Raw genomic sequence first — 21,273 nt, forward strand, 5'->3', positions numbered from 1 at the left:
TGATGACCATTATGAGGCTTAGAACTAACACACAAAACACTTACCCTCTGTTGGGCTCATCCCTAAAAAACTTTATACATTAACCTACTTAATCCTTAGAACAACCTTAGGGAGTGAGAACTATTATCCCCTTTTACAGATGAGGTAACTGAATTAAACAGAGATCACAATGGAAAAGAATGGCCTATTGTTAAGGGTGATGAGAGTTTGCAGAACGTATCCCTGAACTTGACCAAGGGACACTGTCATAAGTGAGAATGGTGGCACTGGACTGGCAGGAAAGCCACAGAGGAGTTCATTAAAACTCCAATTATTCAGACTCACCAGTAGAAAATCTGATTCAGTATGTCTGAGCTAGATTCCAAGAATCTGAATTTTTAACCACCTACCTGGGATAAGCAGTCAGTTTTAGGAGATAGGGAACTGGAGAAAAGTGAGCTGCCCAAGATTTGGGGAACATAATAGGATAAACTGAGTTGGTCTATTAACTTCCTTTTAAGTAAGTATGCAAAAAGCTCAAAAGTTAACTCCTATCAGAGTGATTAGATAACCTTGATTCTTTATAGATTAGGATCATAAACCAAAATTAATCTGCTTCCTAAATCCCATAGAACACAAACAGTTTTGTGTTTTCCTGTCTTCTTGACTGCCTGATTCACATAATGGCCCCAACTTGCCCCACGATACACCAAGAACCTCTAGCAACAGACATGAAACTGCCTACAATGTGAAAGAAAGTTAAAAATCCCACCAAGCCAAGGTCACAGTCATTTCAGGAACTTTCTAGTAGAGATATTTGAAAGTCTGGATTGGCCCGAGAGTTAAAATAAAGCAGGCATACATTTTCACTATGGCAATTTTCTGTCTATCACGGTCAGAGAGCATGAGTTTGATAAAAGATGAATGACACTAAACCAGGACCTGTAAACACATGGTATGTGTGTCACCATCTCCCCATCCTACAACATGGCCAACATTGCTAACTGACCACAATGTCTTTCCCATTGAGTCTGGATGTGGCATGAAGATCCTTCTTAACAAAGTGCTTCAGGGCTGAAATTCCCTAAGAACATGGATAAAAATTAAGATCTTTTACAACTAGAAGAAAAAAAAGATGTGAAAATATTATGCATTCATCTCCCATACACTCTTCCGGTGCATCCAAGTCTCATTATTATTATAGCTCCTCGTTTCTTGTTCATAAAGAGCACTTGGATAAATGTTTGCTGAGTGTAATTTAGTTTTTTCCTACTACTTTGGCCAAAGGATTTAGCATTTCCCTAACATGAATATTAAACTCAGCAGAGCCCATGAAGCACTGGAACCAAAACAGTTAATTAGCAAGTCACCAAGACTGGAGCAAGAAGCAGGAGGTACGGCTTAGGAAGCTGCCCATTTTTCTTGTAATAAAGAAAATAAATACAGTCATTCTAAGAACATTTATTAACCCCCCAGTATGGGTAATTGCCATCAGATGTGGGTCTGTCAGTCTTGCATTAACATAAGCTACTGCATCTTGGTTTTCAATGGCACAGTAATGCCTATGATACTGCAGATAAGTGCTAACGCTGGAGTTTTGAGAACCAAGCCCTGTGTCCAGCAAATGCTTTTAAAAGAATTTCACTCTCAATGGTTGCTTGCCCAGAAGAAATTCATTTTATGTTAAAAAAAAAAAAGTAAGAAAGAAAACAAGGAGGCATTCAATTGAGCAAGCATTTTCTTAACTCATTTTAAGATAATCTCTTGCATTCACCAACAATTTCTCCAATGGGTGGAACCACAGAAAGAGACTTTCTATGATTCAGCTGTATGCTCCATTCTACATTGGTGTACGACCTAAAATAATGGAATGGCGATAAAACAAAAAAAAAAAGAAGGGCTATTATAATGGTCAGGACACGCCGACCAATTTTAAATTGAATTACACAGCCTGCTAATCTTTATGATGGGATAAAATTTCTGTCTACATTATGCATTATACTAAAATTTGTAGCACCTCCCCCTCCCCACTTCTTGAGCTAACAGACTCCTACACACACCTCCTGGGTGATAAAGCCTCTCCTCAACCCCAAAAGCATTGCTGACTGCGAAGGCAGGGCACAGCTTGTGCAAGATTTCATTTTTACAGCTATTGCTAGTCGGTGTGCATCTATATTTGACACCAGAATATACACACACAGTATTATGAACACCGGGCCTATTTTCTTAATACCACAAGCACACATTTTAAAAAAGGATGGATTCAAACATACACATATGGTAGGAGAGATTTTTAAAACCAACACTATTGGAGCTTTGTTAAATTTTTAAAAAGGATGTGCAGAATCCTGCATACTGCATATCTGATGAAGCAAGCACACTTCAGAAACTCTGAACTGTCCAAGTCCAGAAGTAGTACAAACTCTTCTGAAGGATGAGCCCGCCTGGGTGGGCTGAGTTCTTGCTCATTCGGTGTGTTTCTCTCACTCTTTAGGTGACGGAGCAGGGTGCCAATGCAAGGGGAAAGTGCGTGTTCTATAAGCATGGCCAACTTTAGACTTCACCTGCTCTAATCCCGACAGAGAAAACTAAGAGAGGATGGCAGGAATCACTTTAACAAGTTTCTTGACCCTTCTTCTTCCTGTCATGAGAGACGAGTTTCCAAACTGACCTTATTAAAACCATGTACAGGGGCTTCCCTGGTGGCGCAGTGGTTAGGAATCCGCCTGCTAATGCAGGGGACACGGGTTCGAGCCCTGGTTCAGGAAGATCCCACATGCCGCGGAGCAGCTAGGCCCGTGCGCCACAACTACTGAGCCTGCGCTCTAGAGCCCGCGCACCTAGAGCCGGTGCTCCAAGACGAGAGAGGCCACCACAATGAGAGGCCCGCGCACGGCAATGAAGGGTAGCCCCCGCTCACCGCAACTAAAAAGAAAGCCCACGCACAGCAACGAAGACCCAACGCAGCCAAAAATAAATTAATAAAATAAATAAATAAATAAAAATAAAAATAAAAACCATGTATAAAATACTTCCAGGAGACTGGACCCTTCTTAAAACTCGAGTTCTTTCCAGACACCTCAGACTATGGAATCTTACTCTGTAATGCATTTTGGCTTATGTATAATAAAAATGAAAGACACACGCAGGTACACTGACTTGTGAAACATGCATGCTCCGTATCACTAAGCTGTATCTATGACCTTTTTTGTTTGGCCGTGCCGCGCGCCTTGCGGGATCTTAGTTCCCCGACCAGGGATTAAACCCAAGCCCTCGGCAGTGAGAGCGTGCAGTCCTAACCACTGGACAACCAGGGAATTCCCAATGACCTTTTTTTTTTTTTAACATTTGCAAGGAAGGCAAAGAGACCATCCATAAGAATAAAAACTTACATCTGAGGACTACTGAAAGAGCATACGGCAAGTCATGAGCTACAAAACAACTAACAGAAACCGCACATAGTTTCTGTTTTAGATCTTTCCAGAAATCCTAGACTCTTTTAACTGACACTCTCTAGTCCCTCCGAGACACACACTGGCTGCTGCCCACAGTGCACTGACTAAGAACAGTCACAATTATCCCTGGTGACCCCTGTGCACTTCTGCTCCAACATACGGCATCCCAGAGTTACGTGCCTTTATCCCCAAACTAGTTTATGCCGGCTGTACTTTTTTACCATAATCATCTAATCATCTAATCATCTAAGAGAGGATGGCAGGAACCACCTTAACAAGTTTCTTTCCTTCTTCTTCCTGTCATGAGAAACGAGTTTCCAAACTGACCTTATTAAAACCATGTATAAAATACTTCCAGGAGACTTAAAATGACTAGATATGAACATTAAAAGACTGTATAAATTCACTGTTGCATGAAAGTATATGACACCACTTTAAAAAGTGAGGGGAAAAGAATCATAATAATCTAGAACTATTCTGCACTCAGATTGTTTTGCAAGCAAGTTTTCATTCTTACTGGCCAATAAATAAAGTGGAAATGTGATAAATATGATACCTTTTAGATAAAGGTGATAAACTATATGTGTGATTTACCTAAGAATGATAGTGCAGATTCCGAATCACAATGTCTATATTCAAAGAAAAGCCTTCAGACACGGCAGCTATAGATCAGAAGACTGGCCAAAACATGAACATCTGTATGTTTCAAGTTAAAATAAAAATATTTAGCTACGTGCTTATCACAGTTATAGTTTCCCGCTTTAGCTGACTTTTTGATTAATTGCACACTTTCCAGTCCCCGTCACGCTGCACAAGAGGGCTTTAGTTGGAGTAGGAATTGCACACGCAAACAGCTGTGAAGGTGGAAATCACACCCTTCCCCACCCTTAACCCTCACGCAGCCTTTTCAAAGAACAAAACATCCAGACTCAAAACCTATATCTGCACTACAAAAGACATACATGTATTTTTGGTTTCTACCTATTTTTATAGAAGAATGGTAAGTTTCCTCACTTCCACAATGCTACATATTCAAGTTTAGAGATTCATTTGTCAACTCGATATAAGTCATTTTTAGGCTTTGTGTTACATTGCTTTCTAAATCCAGGCTTTCTGTGAAGGAAGGATTCATAAAATGAAGAATATGAAACTATGCAACTATCAGTTTTGTTTCTTAAACCCCCAAGGACCTCACAAAGTACAGCTAACGCATCCAGCGTTCCTACTAGTAACACTAGTCCGATCACTAGGACTACCACCACTAAAACTATTACTACAGGCTTTTGTTTGACTATCAATTCCAAATGCAGGTGATAAAGGGAAATAAATGCATAGGTCTTTGATATACGGCAGGCACTGAATCACAAAAGACTGTGTAATGTGAAATAATTCAGAGTCTATAGGTAAAGAACGAACAATCTCATTCTCAGTATTTTACAGAGAAATCAAAGCTTGGAAGTTGTATGTTTTATATCAGATGTCTGTCCTCACAGGCATGTCTAGTCTCCTCAAAATAGGCAAGTTTACCTCCCAACCTTATTTTCACACAAAGGAGAAAAATACCAAGTAGAGAATAAGTGAGATTCATATCACTGGCAGAAAGAAGGGAGACAACACAGTTTAATGTACAACTTTACCCTGAAATTAGAAGAACAAAATGTGCTCTTTCTTTCCTGCTCCTGAAATTTCAGGAAGCACCAGGAGAATTTAAGAAATACCAGGAAAAAGGTTTATTTCAGTTTCATAATGCACACAAAACCTCCTGTGATAGCGTCTAAATCTGATAGATCAATAATGCATGTTATAGTTAGCTGCTTAATTATTCATTTTGGATGTAACCAAATAGGTTTTAAAACAAACTCCAAATGTGAAAAGAACTAGGAAGTACAGGTAGTGTAATCAAAAAGAAAAGTTTTTCCCCAATGTAATTCTTATCTGGAAGATCATAAAAGTCTCATAAAAGATCATAAAAGTCTCATAAAAGATCATAAAAGTCTCCTCTAGTTTTCAAAATTAGAAAGAGATATTTTGATTAAGAACTTTATATATATTTTTTATAATTATGTATGTTTTATGGACTATTACAAATGCTAAAATCAAATGCCTTAAATCCCCCATTTCAAAAAACAGTACATAAAAATGGCATATATTACATCATCAAAAGGTTACAAGGTGACAAACAAGTAAATGTGAGTCTAAAAACATTATCCAAAGATAGGTAATAAAAAGTGAAAAAAAGCAAACAAAGAGAACGTTCATTTGGGGGGGCAAATCAAAATGGAAGACTAATTGAAGGTTGCTGTATACGGTTGCAAAGGCTGTTGACTGCAAAAGAGCAACAGCCAAGAGGGTGAGTGGGAGCTGTGTGCTTTTCAACAAGCACGTACCCACCAGGTTCAGAAGATACCTCTTCACACTTCGTACGAAAGCACTTTATGGACAAGCAGCAGTCCTGATCAGGAACAACATATCGGAAAGACTGGAAAAAAATTTAAGTGAAAATGCAAAACTACTCCCATTTCCTTCCCCAAGTAATAAAACAGAAAAACAACGAGAATAAACAAAAACAAAACCAAGTGTAGGGATCTGAGTTTCAAAATGAATTCCCCCCCTTTTAGGCTAAATTATGAATGCTACTAACCAGCTGTCTTTGTAGGAACCCTTCCATCGATAGCTCTGGATTGTGCCTTCAAGTTTCCACCAGGACTGAGTCACGTCAGAAACACACAGAAAATCTGAGTGTGCAAGTTTCCAGCACCATCAGCCAGGCTATCCAAGCTCTTATAATCTCACTCTGGCACATTCTGGCCAGCAGGCTAAGAGCCTTCCATCAAACAAACCTAATTTATTTGACATTCATTAAGAATTTCACCAATTTTTAAAATTAATTAAGATACCAGGCAGTATCTCTCGGAGCAAAAAAACATGTTAGATAACTCTCTATGGTAAACATATTTTCTGGTCTTTGACAGTATAGTGTAAAAACTAGAAATGAAAGAAAGATAACATCACCACTGCCATGAATCTCTAGGATCCTGGAGGCCCACCCTCCCCGAATGCGTGGAAGAAGGCAGGACTCAACACAGACGCTGCCTTTTAGAATTTGGGGATCTATGTTACGGTAGATGCAGCATCTGTAGCTTCAGATCAAGAATAACTTCTTTGTATGTTTGCTCGGAGGACTGAAAGAGATAACAAACGTGTGTACAAAACACCCACATAGCATGGCATCTTGTCAGTTAATATACAACTCTTCTTATAATATTACTTAGAAATGTAGGTATGAATAGGCTAATTTTATAGGGTCAAGTTTCCTTTATAACCTCCTCACTCTTTAAGGGTAAGAAAGTGAGGAACAGTATTTTGATTTAGTCTGATTTGGTTTGGTTTTTAAAACTAATTGCAAGGCATGATTCTGGATTGGATCCTAGAATAGAAAAAAAAAATGCTATGAAGGACATTACTAGGACAATTGGCAAAATCTGAAAAAAAAAAGTCTGAGATTAAATAATAGAATTGTATCAATTTATGTTTGATTTTGAAAACTGTAGTGGGTTAATGTAAATGAATAGCCACGTTCTCAAGAAAGAGTCATTGAAAAATTTAGAGTAAAGGGCCCAATATCTGTAGCACACACTCAAATGCTTCAGAAGAAAAGAAAGAAAGGAAGGAAGGAAGGGAGGCAGGGAGGGAGGGAGGGAGGAAGGGAGATGGAGAAAGAAAGAATGATAAAGCAAATGAGGCAAAACTAACAGTTGGGGAATCTGGGTGTAGGGTATATTGGAGTTCATTGTATTATTCTTGCAACTTTTCTGAAATTTGAAATTAGATTCAAAATAAGAAGTATAAAAATGTTCATTGAAAATTGATTAATCAACTGGGGCCACCCACTGGTGTGAGAAGTGCTGTCTACACCTTAATGGCCCTTCTGGTACATTACCTTGGACTCCACTCCACTTTCCGCTCCCTAGGCCAGTGGCCTGCCCCGTGTGCAGGAATGGCTGAACTGAATTACGTGGACTGTGCTACAATTATGTCCTCTTCTCATTCATCTTCCTTGCATGACTCCAAGTGAGCATGCGTGGGGTGAGCTAATGATTTGCCGTGTTATCTCTGATGAGTACTATATTATTTGCATCGTAATATTTTCATTTCTGCCCCCCCCTTGCACATTATGCCAAGTTGACAGCAAGGTCAGCTAAGTTACTATAAGGGATTTTTAATGAAAACAATTATAAATTTAAAATAACTGTGTTTAAGGCATTTAACAGTCAGTAGGGCCAAGTGATTACAGCAGTTACAAGACCCGTGGGACGTGTTCACACCAAAACAAAGTGAATAAATTACCTCAGCTGGTGCATGTAATCACTAAGTGACCACAGGGGTCAGGCAGAGTGAAACCCTGAAGACTCGCACGCAAAACCAATAATAAAAATTTATCAGTCAAAGGGGGAGAGGGAGGACGTCAAGAATTAGCAAGTCGAGTGATAGACTAAAAGCAGAACTGACTCTCCATGCAGCTTCAGGGCCAGGAAAATGACAGTCAAAAACCCAGGGGACAGCTGGAAAAAAAGATTGCAGGAGACAATATGCAGGCGGGCTGGGAGGAGGTGGGATTGCTGAAATGGAAATGACCTACGCAGTATCAGCAAGTTCAAAGCCAAACCCGGGGTCACTTTCATACAAGGATGACTGTCTTTATCCAGAAACCTGTGATGGGGTCTGAAAATCCATTCGAAGGTTTCTGATGTAAGAACCTGATGTGATGTTAAAATAAAATGATCATCTCTAACATTTACATGGCACTTGACATCTTCTGAGGATGTCCCTCAAACGTTACCCTCACAACTCTATTTCTCCTTGTTGGAGAAAAGAGGTGGCTGAACATCAGGGAAGCAATGCATTTTGTTCATGGAAATACAACTAGGAAGTGAAGAAACCAAACATTTATTAAAGAGTCTTTATTTGCTAAAGACTCCGCTGGAAATACGCTCTTAGGAGACTCATAATCAAAAGAGGAGATGAGAAGCCCTTGAGTAATGTGTGCTAACGGTCTAAACACCATACGGAGGGGAGGAAAAGATGACGACCAATTGGGAAGGCAGGGCCAGTTTCGTAACAGAGGTAACCTTTGAATTGGGCCTTAAAGAATGAACAAAATTCACAGAAGAAAGGGAACAAGGTTGGCAGGCAGGCAGTGGGACCCACAGGAGCAAATATTCAGTTATTCAGCAAAAATCTGTTGAGCGCTTACTATGCACATGGCACCATGCTTGCGACCTCATCAATGACAAGGAGCGGAGGGACACACCCCTGCTCTCACGGAGCTTGCTTTCCTTCCTCTACCCATCCAATCAGCGCACATGTGTTGAGCAGCTCCTGCACAGAGGGATACTCTTGTAGGTATAGAGGATATGACAGTGGTAAATGGGACAAGTCCAGACCCTCACGGAGCTTGCATCCAGTGGAGGAAGACTGATAATAAATAAGAAGACACAGAAGTAGGAAAAATAAGATCTCACCAAGGAGGTTTGAGCAGAGACCAACAGACCCAGGAAATGGATAAGGTGGGAACGATTTTGGACCAGCATCTGTCTGTGGCCGGAGGACTAGCAAGAGAGAAAAGATATGACATAAGCCCAAAGAGCTAAAGAGAGGGTGGAGAGAAGTATGTTGGGGAGGGAAGCTGGGCAGATAGATTGGACCAGCTCATGAAGAGCCTTGAATGGCATAACAGACTTTATTCCATCAGTAAATGGTTCCTAAATGCATTCCAGAAAACATGAGTCTGACGGCATAATCTATGGGAAAAAGGTCCTGTGCCTCTACTGCATCTGTAAAAATGGTGATAACAGTATCAACCCACCTGAATGTTGTGAAGATTAAATGAGTAAATTCTTGTAAAGGGTCAGGCAATGGTGAGTACTCAGTAAGCATTAGTTATCAAACAGTTCCAGGAAAATGAATGGTAGGCTGAGCCTTGGCAGTTTCTTTAGGTACAACAGACACTCAAGAAGGAAAACCGACAAAACAGAGTCATATTTAGATAGAGGAGGTTTAGGTGCCTGGGTTAATGGTCATGTGAGTCAGAAATGGGAATTCAGGAGAATGAACAGTATTTGGAGGAGATACTAATTTGGTTTGAGATACATCGTCTTTGAGGTATCTGTGTACCTTCTACCATCTGTGGCAAAATACCTAGTCTCCAGTTAAATGCAAGTATCTGGAGAGAGAAACAGATTAAGATAAAATCAGGACTCCATGCCACAAATAAAACCTCAAAGAATGAAAATAATCTCCCAGGTTTTGATATGTAGAAATAGTGCAGGATGAGAAATGGCATCACACCCAGGCAGAAGATAAAGCCCCTAGTCCTGTGCAAAACTGGGTAAGATGTTTAAACTCCCTGAGTTCTAGCTGCCTAATTTATAAAATCAGGGAAATAATACTGACCATCAGGGGCTGGATGCTAAAGGCAGTGACACTGCTCTCTTGTTCCCTTCTCCATTCTCAGCGCCTACCACAAAGCAGGACCTGGTCCAGAGGAGATCACATGCAAATAATCCTTTGAGGATGAAGTCCCTTCACTTTCTGGGATACAAGGATCCTGGTCCAGATTTAGGATTATACAGTTTGGGGGCTCCAATATTGCCTCTTAGCCAGACGGTTTGGAAAAGTTGGGGACTTTTTTATTTCCAAAGAGCTCCTCTTTAAATTTTATTTATTTATTTTTAATAGCGATACAATTTTCAAACAGTAAAGTGAGGAAAGATTCACCCATTTCAGGACAGTGTTTATGTGGCTTTTTTCTGTGAAGCTGATGAAGTAATGGTTATATGTGTCCTGGCCATGTCTATTTCTCTTTAGGAGATGGGGATATTTCAGCAAAGGAGGAAGCAGGAAGCTTTAGAAGTGAAGGTTCAAAGAGTGGTTCAAAGCTCTCGTCTCAGCTCCTGGATTGGCTCACGGTATGATCCCAGTCTGTCCTTCTACCTTTCTGGATCTCCATCCATTTATCAGCAAGACAGGTGTAATACTGTCTGCCCATATCAACTTCCCTGGACCATTATAAGCATTAATGATCTAATATACTCAAAGGTACTTTGAGTCCTTTGGAGGAAAGATGTCATATAAATTAGAAGCAGTATAATTAATGTAATTTAAGAAAATGGCTGGCCATAACAGAGAGGATTAGGTTCACATGGGTCACGAAACAACCTAGCCTTTGTGTCCTCAGGTCACCGATGATCCTTTCCATTGGAACAAAACCCAATCTTACTTATTTGAGCATATTGAACTATTCTGTGTTTGGGTTTTTTTTTTTAAAGTACTGTACTTACTAAAATGACCTATACTTTAAAGTTAATATTATCCTTATTGGGAAAATGTATTTATATATGAATTGACTCATGAAGTAATTCACTTTAGGATAAAAGATTCTTCAATATAAAGAAGGACAAGTAAATAGTAAGCATGAATCAACTGTTATTTGGATTACAAAGATACTCATCTTATACTGTTACAGACAGGAAAACAGGATCTCTGCATCCACCTGATAGAATATATAGGCAGCTCATAGGCAATTTTATTCTAGAATGTCATACTAAGGAAAAAATAAACCTAGGGAAATTGCTTAGAAAGAGAAGCTATAAATAAATTTAAACAGGAAGAGAAGTCATTAAATAAACTATAACTCTAGGGTGGTAACTGGGAAAAACACATTAAGAGTCAAAAGCTGAAGAGTACAGCATGTCAGATACTGTTTTTGTGAGCAAACTGAAGATTAAGAAACTTCTTTGATATTAAAACTGTAAACAATAAGAACCAGGGAATTCTAGGCTCTAAGAAACTGTCTCACACATTCTCCTCTATAAATCATGGGAAAAGTCATCTTGTTTGCCCTTCTTAAAGCCTCTTACCTTTACCTCATTATTAGATATGACTATTAAGTGGTCATAAAGTTACATCGCTGTAAACATTCCAATGAGGTTCCCCTCCTCAAATCATTTCTGAAACTTTTCTTTGGGAACTGCTAGGCACTTTACTAGAAAACAGTTGTCATTATGTCACATTATTGTTTTGTTCTGTTTTTACTTATTTTTATCGAGGCATAATTGACATAATATATCAGTTTCAGGTGTACAACATCATGATTCAATATTTGCATATATTGCAAAATGATCACCTCAGTAAATCTAGTTAATATCTGTAACTACACATAGTTAACAAATTTTTTTCAGGTGATGAGAACTTTTAAGATCTGCTCTTTTAGCAACTTTCAAACATGCAATACTCATGTGTATAACTATACTATAGTATATACTACTATACTATATTATAGCATATAGTATTATTAACTATAGTCACCGTGCTGTACTTTACAGACCCATGACTTATTTATTTTGTTGCCATTATGTCACATCATTGTTTTTTATTCAGAATGGTATATCTCAACTTGCCCACTTCGCAAGCTCCAACCTTAAATGTGCAAACCACACCTAGAAAGCATTATGCGTAAGAGTTTAAAAAATAAATTGAAATCTGCCATCGATAACCTGGCTAAAGCCTGGTGTGCTGGAGTTTGTAAGACAGGAACTACTGGGCAGGAATGGTTTTCAGGAGAGACGGTGACACTGTAGGGGTGGCGTGTAGGGGTGGCGAGTCAGTGGGCCAGATTCAAGGAGGGAGACAAGGGAGATGACGGGAGACTGAAGCCTGGCCTCCTCAGGGGTGTGGTTCACAGATGAATTAGAATCCAAGGAGACGTCTTTGTGTGTTGTGTGTGGGAAAGGAGACAGGGCCAGGTTTCTGGGGGCCAGGCAGGCCATGGTGCTCATCCTTTTCTATGCTCCACAGGCAGAGTGGGCCACTGGCCAGAGGTCACTGTGGCACAAGAGAATGTAGGGCTACCTTCCCTGAAGTTCTGGCATCCCGGGGAATAAGAGAAATTCACCGGAAGGACAGAAAGGAAGAGTCATGGCAGCTTGGGTAGTAGGTAACATTTACTGACCATTCACTACCTGTACACATTGGGTACCCATTATCATATTTAACCTCACCACAATCCTTGTAGGTTAGATACACTAAGCATTAATAACTCTCCTTTTACAGATGAATAAATTGAAGATCACAAAATTAACAATGTTGAAGCCAGGATTTAAACACACGCAGACTAAATCTGGTACTCACGCTCTTAACCTGACACCACACTGTCTTTTCATACATCAATACACACACACACGCATTCATACACCACACGGCAGGATACACTCCCGCTGTGAAGAGTAGTTATCTTGGTTTTTTCCTGTACAGTTATTTGCATTTTTTCACAATGAGTACATAAGCTTTCACAATTAAAAAAAGAGTCTGTAGTCATTTTTAAAAAGCCCTTAATGGAGGAAGGTAACCTTCTCTATTGGGGTAAAAATATAAATAAAAAATAAAAAGCCCTTAAAGGGTGAAGATTTTCTGCCACTGAGGATATTCAAACATATGCGACAGCAACTCCCCAATACTACTGAGAGTATTAGAAAGAAATTACAATCTTTATATAGGGAAATCTGACAATACATATTAAACCCTTTTTTAAAAGTACATATCATTTGAAGCAACAATTCTACCTATAGGAAGATATCCTATAAATTAAGGATGTTTGCAGAGAGAGAGCAAGAAGGATGCTCATCACACCGGTGCAGATAATAATAAAGAAAAATGAAAACACCATAGGCGTCCAGTAGTAAAGATCTGGCTAAATAAGCCAGAGTGCACCCATTCAGCAGAATGCCGTGCTGTAATTTTTTTTTTTTTTAAAGTTACAGGACAATATGCATAGCTCTATTAACTTTTAAAAATACTCCTTAAACAGAGATGGTGGCAAGGCCAAATGACCCTACCCATGCTTCTCTTCTTCTTCCCCGTGGGTTCCCTTCCCTCCAAGGTGCCTGCTTGCCCTTGCTGGTACAAACACCATTCTCATCTTGTACTCCTTCTTGCGAAGCCCGCGTTTCCGTCCTGTCCCTAACCTCTTCCCCTAAAACAATGTCCTTCTGGTTTCACTCTGTTGCCCTTCTAGGCTAAGACAACATGAAATGAAACAGGGCCCTTCAAGGGAGTTCAGGGGGAAAAAAAAGCCTCTCCAATAACTACCATTGTTTCATGAAATCCTAAAGGAAGAAGAAGGACAACAGTGTTCAGCCATTATCACAGGATGAATAAGAAACTGAATGAAAACAGTCCTCCCAGGACCAAGAACCCTAGAAAACTTCACCACTTCAAGTAATTACCAGTGTAGCCAGTAACTACAGAGCAAGGGCCAGAGTCCTCAGAACCATCTGCTGTGTACCTTGAGAAATGGGCTGTTGAGAAATGGTCATCTGTGTAGAGACTGACTATTATAGCAGCAGAGAACATGGATGAGGATGGTTAAAATAAAATCAACAAATTGTAAAAAGGAAAAAAAAAAAAATTCCTTAAGAAAAAACACTTAAAGGGTAAAGACTTGCTGCTATTGAGGATATTCAAAATAGAAAGCAGAAAAATTTCTCAAATGCTACACATCGAATAGTAATTACTCTGGAGACAGGATTATACAGAGGAATGTATATTTTCTACTTTGCACATGTCAAAAACTTGAATTTCTATAACATGTGTATCCTATTTATATCGAAAGCATGCTTTTTTGGGAAAAAGTATTTTAGCCATATTTATTGATGTGGAGAGTTGTTCTTGATATATTGTTAAGATGAAAAACAGACTACAAAACAGTATTACTGTAAGATCTCTATTTTGGTAAAAAGCACTCACGTATATGTATGCGTACATGTGTATCAATAGAAAACATTCTGTATAGAATCACCCTATTCTATTCAACAGAAAGCATTCTTTAAAAATGTTAACAGTGGTATCTCTGACCATGGGTACTTTTGTTACCTTCTTTCACTTATCTCTATTTTCTAAGTTATCAGGAATGAACATTACATGTATTATAAGAATAAAATAAATAGCCCAGGCTGTGAAAGCTTTTCCCAAAGACCAGCTCCAAAGCTTTGGCCCAATAGCAAGATCACTGGAAGAGGAACACATTCTCCCGGTATGATTATTCTGAAAGGGGCAAAATCAGTTTGTGTGTCTATGATCTGGGATGTTTGCTACAGTCACACTCTGTTATAACTGTGCCTAATACAGTGTTCCTACAAATACAAAGAACCCTTTTCTTGAGATTTTCCAAGGAAGCATTTTCATTCTTTCTTTTAGGCCTGGAGCAACTGAAACTCAGAGCTATTAAATGACAACTGAGACCCAAGAAAAGCCATAATTTTAATTTCATGGCATTGGTGCTGTGTTAAAAGGGATTTTGAGTGACGAGATTGTTAAACATCAACTTTCGGCTAAAAGAACAGGCTACCCAAGAAAGCTGTCTTTCTAATTATAATACAGGAAACAAAACAACCACCACAAACCCTTTTTAAGCATTTCTGCACAGTATATAGGAATCACTAACAATAGCCAACTGGATACAAACTTTGAGGACAAAAAGGAAAAGGAAGGGCAGGGCAAGACATTTTATACTCAGTACAACATAATTTTAAAGTTTTGGCCAAAAGTGCAGGCAGAAGAAAAGTCCTATCCTTTATGTTCATTCATTCACTCAGTGATTGAACAATCCTTTGTGTGCACTGACTATGTTCCAGGCCCTACTCAGAACTTGGGTGTACGAGGAACACTCGTTAGGCAGGGGACAGACAAGGAAACAATGACATAACAACCACGGGAAGGGCTGCACAGATGCCTGACCAATGTGTTAAGGGAAAAAGAACCAGTCATAAAGGATGAAGGAGTTCTCCTGGAGGAGAAGGTCCTTCCAGGAAGTGGGAACAGGGTTTGCAACAGGAAAGCGGTGTGGAAGGGCATGTGCATTCGGGGGATGGGAAGAAAGTTGGTGTGGGTGTAACTGAAAGTTGGAAATATGAAGGTGGGTGTGCAATCAGATGATAAGATCTCCATTTGTGCAGCATCCATGGGCATATATGCATATTCAAGAAGAAGGTTACCACAAATATTCTAAAGATGAGAGGACAGGAGCGATGAAATCAAGTGATCAGTAAAGAACATCAAAGAGACACAGGAAGACCATAGGGGCAAAGTGAAGGAAGACCACACACGACCCGCTGCCTCACAAAAGGTGCCTTCAGGCATTTCAGCGGTTTAGAATTTACTAGCAATAAAAACAATTACATTTTAACTGGCAATTAATCTATAGTTGGCAAGTTTATTTTTAAGCCTAGTCTGTGACTGAGATACTTTTTTGCCAAGATAAAAAAGAAAATGCCATAATGGTTGAGTGGCTAGGATCCCAGTTCATCTCACCAAAGCCTATTCATTCATGACACTCCTGGAGCATATCTGAACTAACACATGAATGGGACTATAGGATTTGACTATCACCTTAAAAAGTATTTCTTGGGCTCCCCTGGTGGCACAGTGGTTGAGAATCCGCCTGCCAATGCAGGGGACACGGGTTCGAGCCCTGATCTGGGAAGATCCCACATGCTGCGGAGCAACTAGGCTCGTGAGCCACAACTACTGAGCCTGCGCATCTGGAGCCTGTGCTCCGCAACAAGAGAGGCCGCGACAGTGAGAGGCCCGCGCACCGCGATGAAGAGTGGCCCCTGCTCACCGCAACTGGAGAAAGCCCTCGCACAGAAACGAAGACCCAACACAGCCAAAAATTAATTAATTAATTAATTAATTAATTTTAAAAAAAAAAGTATTTCTTTAGCAAAGACCTATCTGTATCTCTTTCCCACAACTCTGACATATGAGAAATGACATAGACCCACCTTAGGCTCTGAGCCTATCTATGTGTTAGTGTGTATGTTTAGAAAGGTAGTTATTTAAAAAACCACCATTTTACTCAGGATATAGTCCCTCCAGCAGGGATTCCAAGCCCCAGGCTGGGAATAGAGAAAGATAGGAGAACACACGTGGGAAGTAGAGTCTGATAGACCTAAGATCAAATCCTCAGGTCACCTCCTAGTCATGTGATCTTAGGTAAGTTCACTTCACCAAGGCTCAGTTTTCCTCCTAAGTAATAAAGAAGCTAATAGCTTACTCATAAGTCATAGAAGCTACTTCACAAGTTATTTTGAGGACTGCATGAAATGATACATGTAACGGTGGGGTGGGGGAAGAGGTACGGCGTCTAGCCCCTGCCACCAACAGATAATACAAGTCTCAGTCCCAACAAGACCATTAATTACCTGAGTGACCTTGAGTAATTCATATAATCTCTCTGGCCTCAGTTTCCCCTTCCATCAAATGAGGAGGTGGGACCTCCAAGTCTTCTTACAGTCCCAATGTTCTGTCCCACTAGTGTTAATTGTTAAGAGGGAGACCTGTCTTCAGCCTCTACTCTTATGCCTCTTTGGGCTCCCTCTTACACTCTAAATTCCTCTTAAATCTATGGCGCCAGTCCTTTCTAGTCTCTGCCTTTTGCATTCTATGCCACTGGCTCTGTTGTCTCCCTCTGCACTATCTGTTGAAAGTCCAGAGGCCAAGGGGTGTGTTAAGAATGGTACAAGCTTTATCACAGAGTATATACCCACAGCAACCATGGGGTATATTATTATTATTATGCCCATTTTACAAATGAGAAAATCAAGGCTCAGGAGTTTAAGCAACTTATCAAAGGCAGGAAATTCAACACAGGCTCTTCTCAGATGCTCGTAATCATTACAGGCTGCATTACCTTTCCAACCTTTGGCTGTACCTAGTTTGGGTCCTATCATCTTATGACCCTGTGCCGCCTGCTTATCTCATAAACTACTTTGTATTAATAACTTTGTGTGTTCCTCCTGCCAGGTGGTGTATGTACAAATTAACCAGGGACCCATCATGTCTGAACCAACACAGAACTCGTGATGGGATTCTCAGCCCCTGCAGCTGGTAGGTCAGCGTGAGATTCAAGATGGGCAGAGCTTAACTACATCTTTAAAATAACAGCACGTGGTCAAATAGCTACTCAACTTCCACATGAAGCTGCTGGAAGCTACCACATTTAATTCAAGCCTAAAGTCTGCAAGCTTCCTAGCTGCCATAAACCCACTCATAACACCATGGAATGGGAAAGGGCTCATAACTTGGGGGTCAGACAACCCCAAGTTTACTCACTGAGTGAATCTGGGTGGATTTCTTAGCCTCTCTGAGTTTCTTTTCTGCTAAATGATCTCGGGTAAGATAGCCCAGCTGAGCTCCAGGTTCCTCATCTGTAAAATGCGGATAACATTAGCAACCTTCAAAGGATATTCTAGGGATAGAAGGAGTGCCTAGCCTATAGCCGAAATAGATTAGCCTTTTGGGAAAGTAAGGGAGGCTGGGGGATGGTCGAGCTGTTTCCAAGAATCAGGGTGGCCTAGACGAGAGAGATGGAAATCAGAGGTTCACTGGATCTCAGTGCCTGCCAAATCTGTGAGGAACCATTCTGGTGAGAGTTGAATGCCCTGTTATGGCAAAAGCCCTAGACTGATCTGACCCCTGACTCCACTCTCCTAGGCCACCTGGCAGCTGTTGCTGGAAGCACTCTTTTCAGGTGAGAGGCTCCCAACTGAGCCAAGTGGTAGAGTGTCATCACACACCATCTCTCACCCTTGGAGGACGCTGAGGTTGCTGGGGTAACTGAGCTACTCTGGGCTTTCCCTATGGGATTCCAAACTTCTCTATCCTTACCCCGCTGTGGGCTCCCTTCAGCCTCACATTCTGCGTCCCTTGCAGAGAGCTCTTCCTCCTGCCTCAGGAGATCGGAGGGGAAATGGGACGAGAAGGAACTGACCTCGCAATTGGACCTCAGCATTTTATTTCTTTACCTTTTTATTTCCTTAGTTATGGCACTTTTCCATCTATGGAGTACATTCCCTTATAAAATCTCCCTGTGTTTATTTCCATTCTACTAAATAATTCCTCTGACCCCCTCTTGTTTTTACCCTTTAAATACCTGTTGATGGTTCGTTCTCCACATTCCCCGTTCAGTTATTAATGGCCCACAAAAACTTCCTAGCTGCAATCATTTACTGATTAATCTGCACAACAAACCAGAAAGACAGGTGGTATTAATCCTTCGTCCTACAGAGGGAAACCAAGGGGAAAAGCGAGGTTAACTCAGTTGCCCAAGGTCAGTGGCTAAACAAGATTATAACCAGGATCTATCCTGTCTTTTATTTCTGTAAACGCTTCCCACAGGGCTACTCCTTTACAAATCAACATTGTCAATGCAGCCAGATCATTTCTGTGTTGAGATTCGGTTGTCACAGAACAGTTTAAAACTGTCAAAATTCAACCCCAAATAATTTTGTCTGCTAATAGTTCATAAATACAAGTTGCTAAAATGAAGAGATAATAGTACTTGAAAGCAAATTTGACAGATGCAAAAGAGGAGTGAGAAGATCTGGATTATAGGCCCAGCTCTACCACAAGGAGACTCTGAGAAAGTCATTTAATTTCTCTGTATCTGAGTCATTTGTAAAAATGAGATTATGCTGAATGATATTTAAGATATCTTGCTGTTTTAAGTGAGATGACTGAATACCTACTGAAACAGCACAAAATATAAAGCTCCAATATCCAATGTTGCCAAGATCGTGGTAAAATTGGTATATTCAATACACAGCTACAATCCCCTTGGAAAGCAAGATGCCAATGTACAGCAAGAATCATAAACAATTTCATATTCTTTGACTTAGTAATTTAACTCATACAGTATTTTACCCTAAGAAATAAGTCAATGGAAGCAAAAAGACGTATACAAATGAAAACACACATTTCAGTGCTAGCTTCAGAGGAAAAATTGTTACCAATTTAAATGTTCATTTTTTAGAGGGATGTCTTATGAAATAAAAATACAGAACAATACAAATGTCATACTGCTATCAAAAAGGATAAATATGGAAGTTATGCAAAATCAATTAAAATCTTACCAATACTATCAAATGAAAACAGACAAAAGTAAAAGAGCAGATATGTACTCTGATGTCAACTTTATAAAAGGTGGATAGATGTGCAAGGTCACAGGAAAACTCAAAATAGTTATGTTATAGTTAGGCTCATTGTTTTAAAAATATTTTAACTGTTTTTAATGAATATTGTTTTCCATTAACACATATATTTATCACTTAATTATTTAAAAATGTCTCAAACCCTGCTTTAGTTTTATGGAAAAATGAATTTTCAAGTTTCTGCTTAAATCTGCCAAGTAATTTTTGTTGGCTGACACATTATTCATGACATTATTCTTGAGGAGTGATTTTTACTCTTTACTCTGTAATTCTTCAGTGTCTTTGGAGATTCTAAAATCTCAGAACGCTTACACTCCTTTCCCTCATCTAAGAGGATTCCTAAAAAGATCTGTCATCTAATCTCGCTACGAATAACCCCATGACTGCCTTGTAATGCTAATATTTGGCAACTGCCTGACCCAGGAGTCAACATTTTTCCCATAACCCCGACCCATGGGTGCCTCTACAGAAACCACAAAGTTGCTATTACCCTTTCCACAGAGTGGAGGGTGGTTTCGTATTCCAAATTTTTGGAGCTTTACAGCAGGACATCTTATCTTTTCAGGGGTCTTAGGACACCCTTCTGGTTCACTTGGGAAAGCTGCCCCCAAGCAGCCCTGTGCTAGGACCCTCCCTTTATATAAGGGCTTTTACATCCTCCTTCACTCCTTAGAAATGGTCTCTTACTAGTAGGTCTTCACTCATAATATCTGGGAAAGATTGCAGAGCCAGTGAATTAAAAATATGATTCTACGTCTCATGTGTGCCAATGAACGCCCTCATTAAAGCAGAATGAGTGAGATGAGATTGGTTTCAAAGCTTTCCATCCCTTTGCCCCAGAGCCACCGAGGCCAGGCACTGAAAGGATGCACAGTAAAATTAAATATCTAAAAATTCATCTTTAATTAACAGAATTGGATTAAAGCTAGACACCACCGCATTTCATACGAGAAATGGCTGAGCTGGCTTCCAAGTGCTCTAATTCAATTAGGACGCAGTGAGTGACACTCGGACGGGAAAGGTTAATTGGGGGCGCCAGAACGCAATCATTCCTTACCTAACCAGTCATTAAACTTCTTAACCTCTGAGGGCAGTCCCAGCTCGGTGAAATCGCCTGTGTGGAGAAGGATGTCCCCATAAGGCATCTGGATACCATCTGTTCTGGAGTGTGTGTCTGAGATGCAGACAAACCGCGTGTGGCCCGCTGGTTTTGGAGTGTCATATGGGATGGGGTCGACCCTAAAGTAGACATAACAGATCCCATAACAGTTAAACATATTAGAACCCTCGTAATTGTCATCGCACATACATATTGACTGTTATCCGTGAACACACCCAGACAAACCGATGCAAAGACAGAAGGGCCCATTGTAACAAGGAACACTTCTGGGTGCAAAGGAGACAGCATCTCCCGTCTACAAACCCACTGGGCAAATTCAAAAAGTCTTACTTACCTGGTAGGAAAATTAAAAGGCCAGACTATCTTACACGTAGAGTCAGAAATAACTCAGGAAACTGAGAGAGTGATTAATGGTGAAGTTTAGGGATATTGAACCCAACTGGGGAAGTAAATGATGCTCCTTTCTCTCTCATCATGCTCCAATTGATCCCACTACGCATTAGGAGATGGATAACTAATTTATTCTTCCTTAAACATGCATAACTTAAGCGATGAACCAATTTATGAAGAATATTCTGCACATGCTTTGCCAACTGAGATGTGAAGAGACATAGTACTTATATTTAATTTCCTTTCTAGAACCATTCAACCCCTTTCATCTTCTTGTTTTCAC

The 21,273-nt window shown here is 40.1% G+C and overlaps 1 protein-coding gene across 3 annotated transcripts in view; it reads right to left on the reverse strand.

The window, feature by feature from the left end:
* MPPED2 (metallophosphoesterase domain containing 2) overlaps window positions 1–21,273 on the reverse strand; it is a 172,438-nt gene that overhangs the window by 103,844 nt on the left and 47,321 nt on the right. For all 3 annotated transcript variants that reach the window (XM_061203204.1, XM_061203203.1, XM_061203205.1), the window contains one exon: window positions 20,538–20,719. In XM_061203204.1, the coding sequence (XP_061059187.1) occupies window positions 20,538–20,625 (88 nt within the window). In that variant the 5' untranslated portion in view covers window positions 20,626–20,719. The remainder of the gene's footprint in view (window positions 1–20,537; window positions 20,720–21,273) is intronic.

This window comes from Eubalaena glacialis, chromosome 10 (genome assembly GCF_028564815.1).
Source record: "Eubalaena glacialis isolate mEubGla1 chromosome 10, mEubGla1.1.hap2.+ XY, whole genome shotgun sequence".
Lineage (NCBI taxonomy): Eukaryota > Metazoa > Chordata > Mammalia > Artiodactyla > Balaenidae > Eubalaena > Eubalaena glacialis.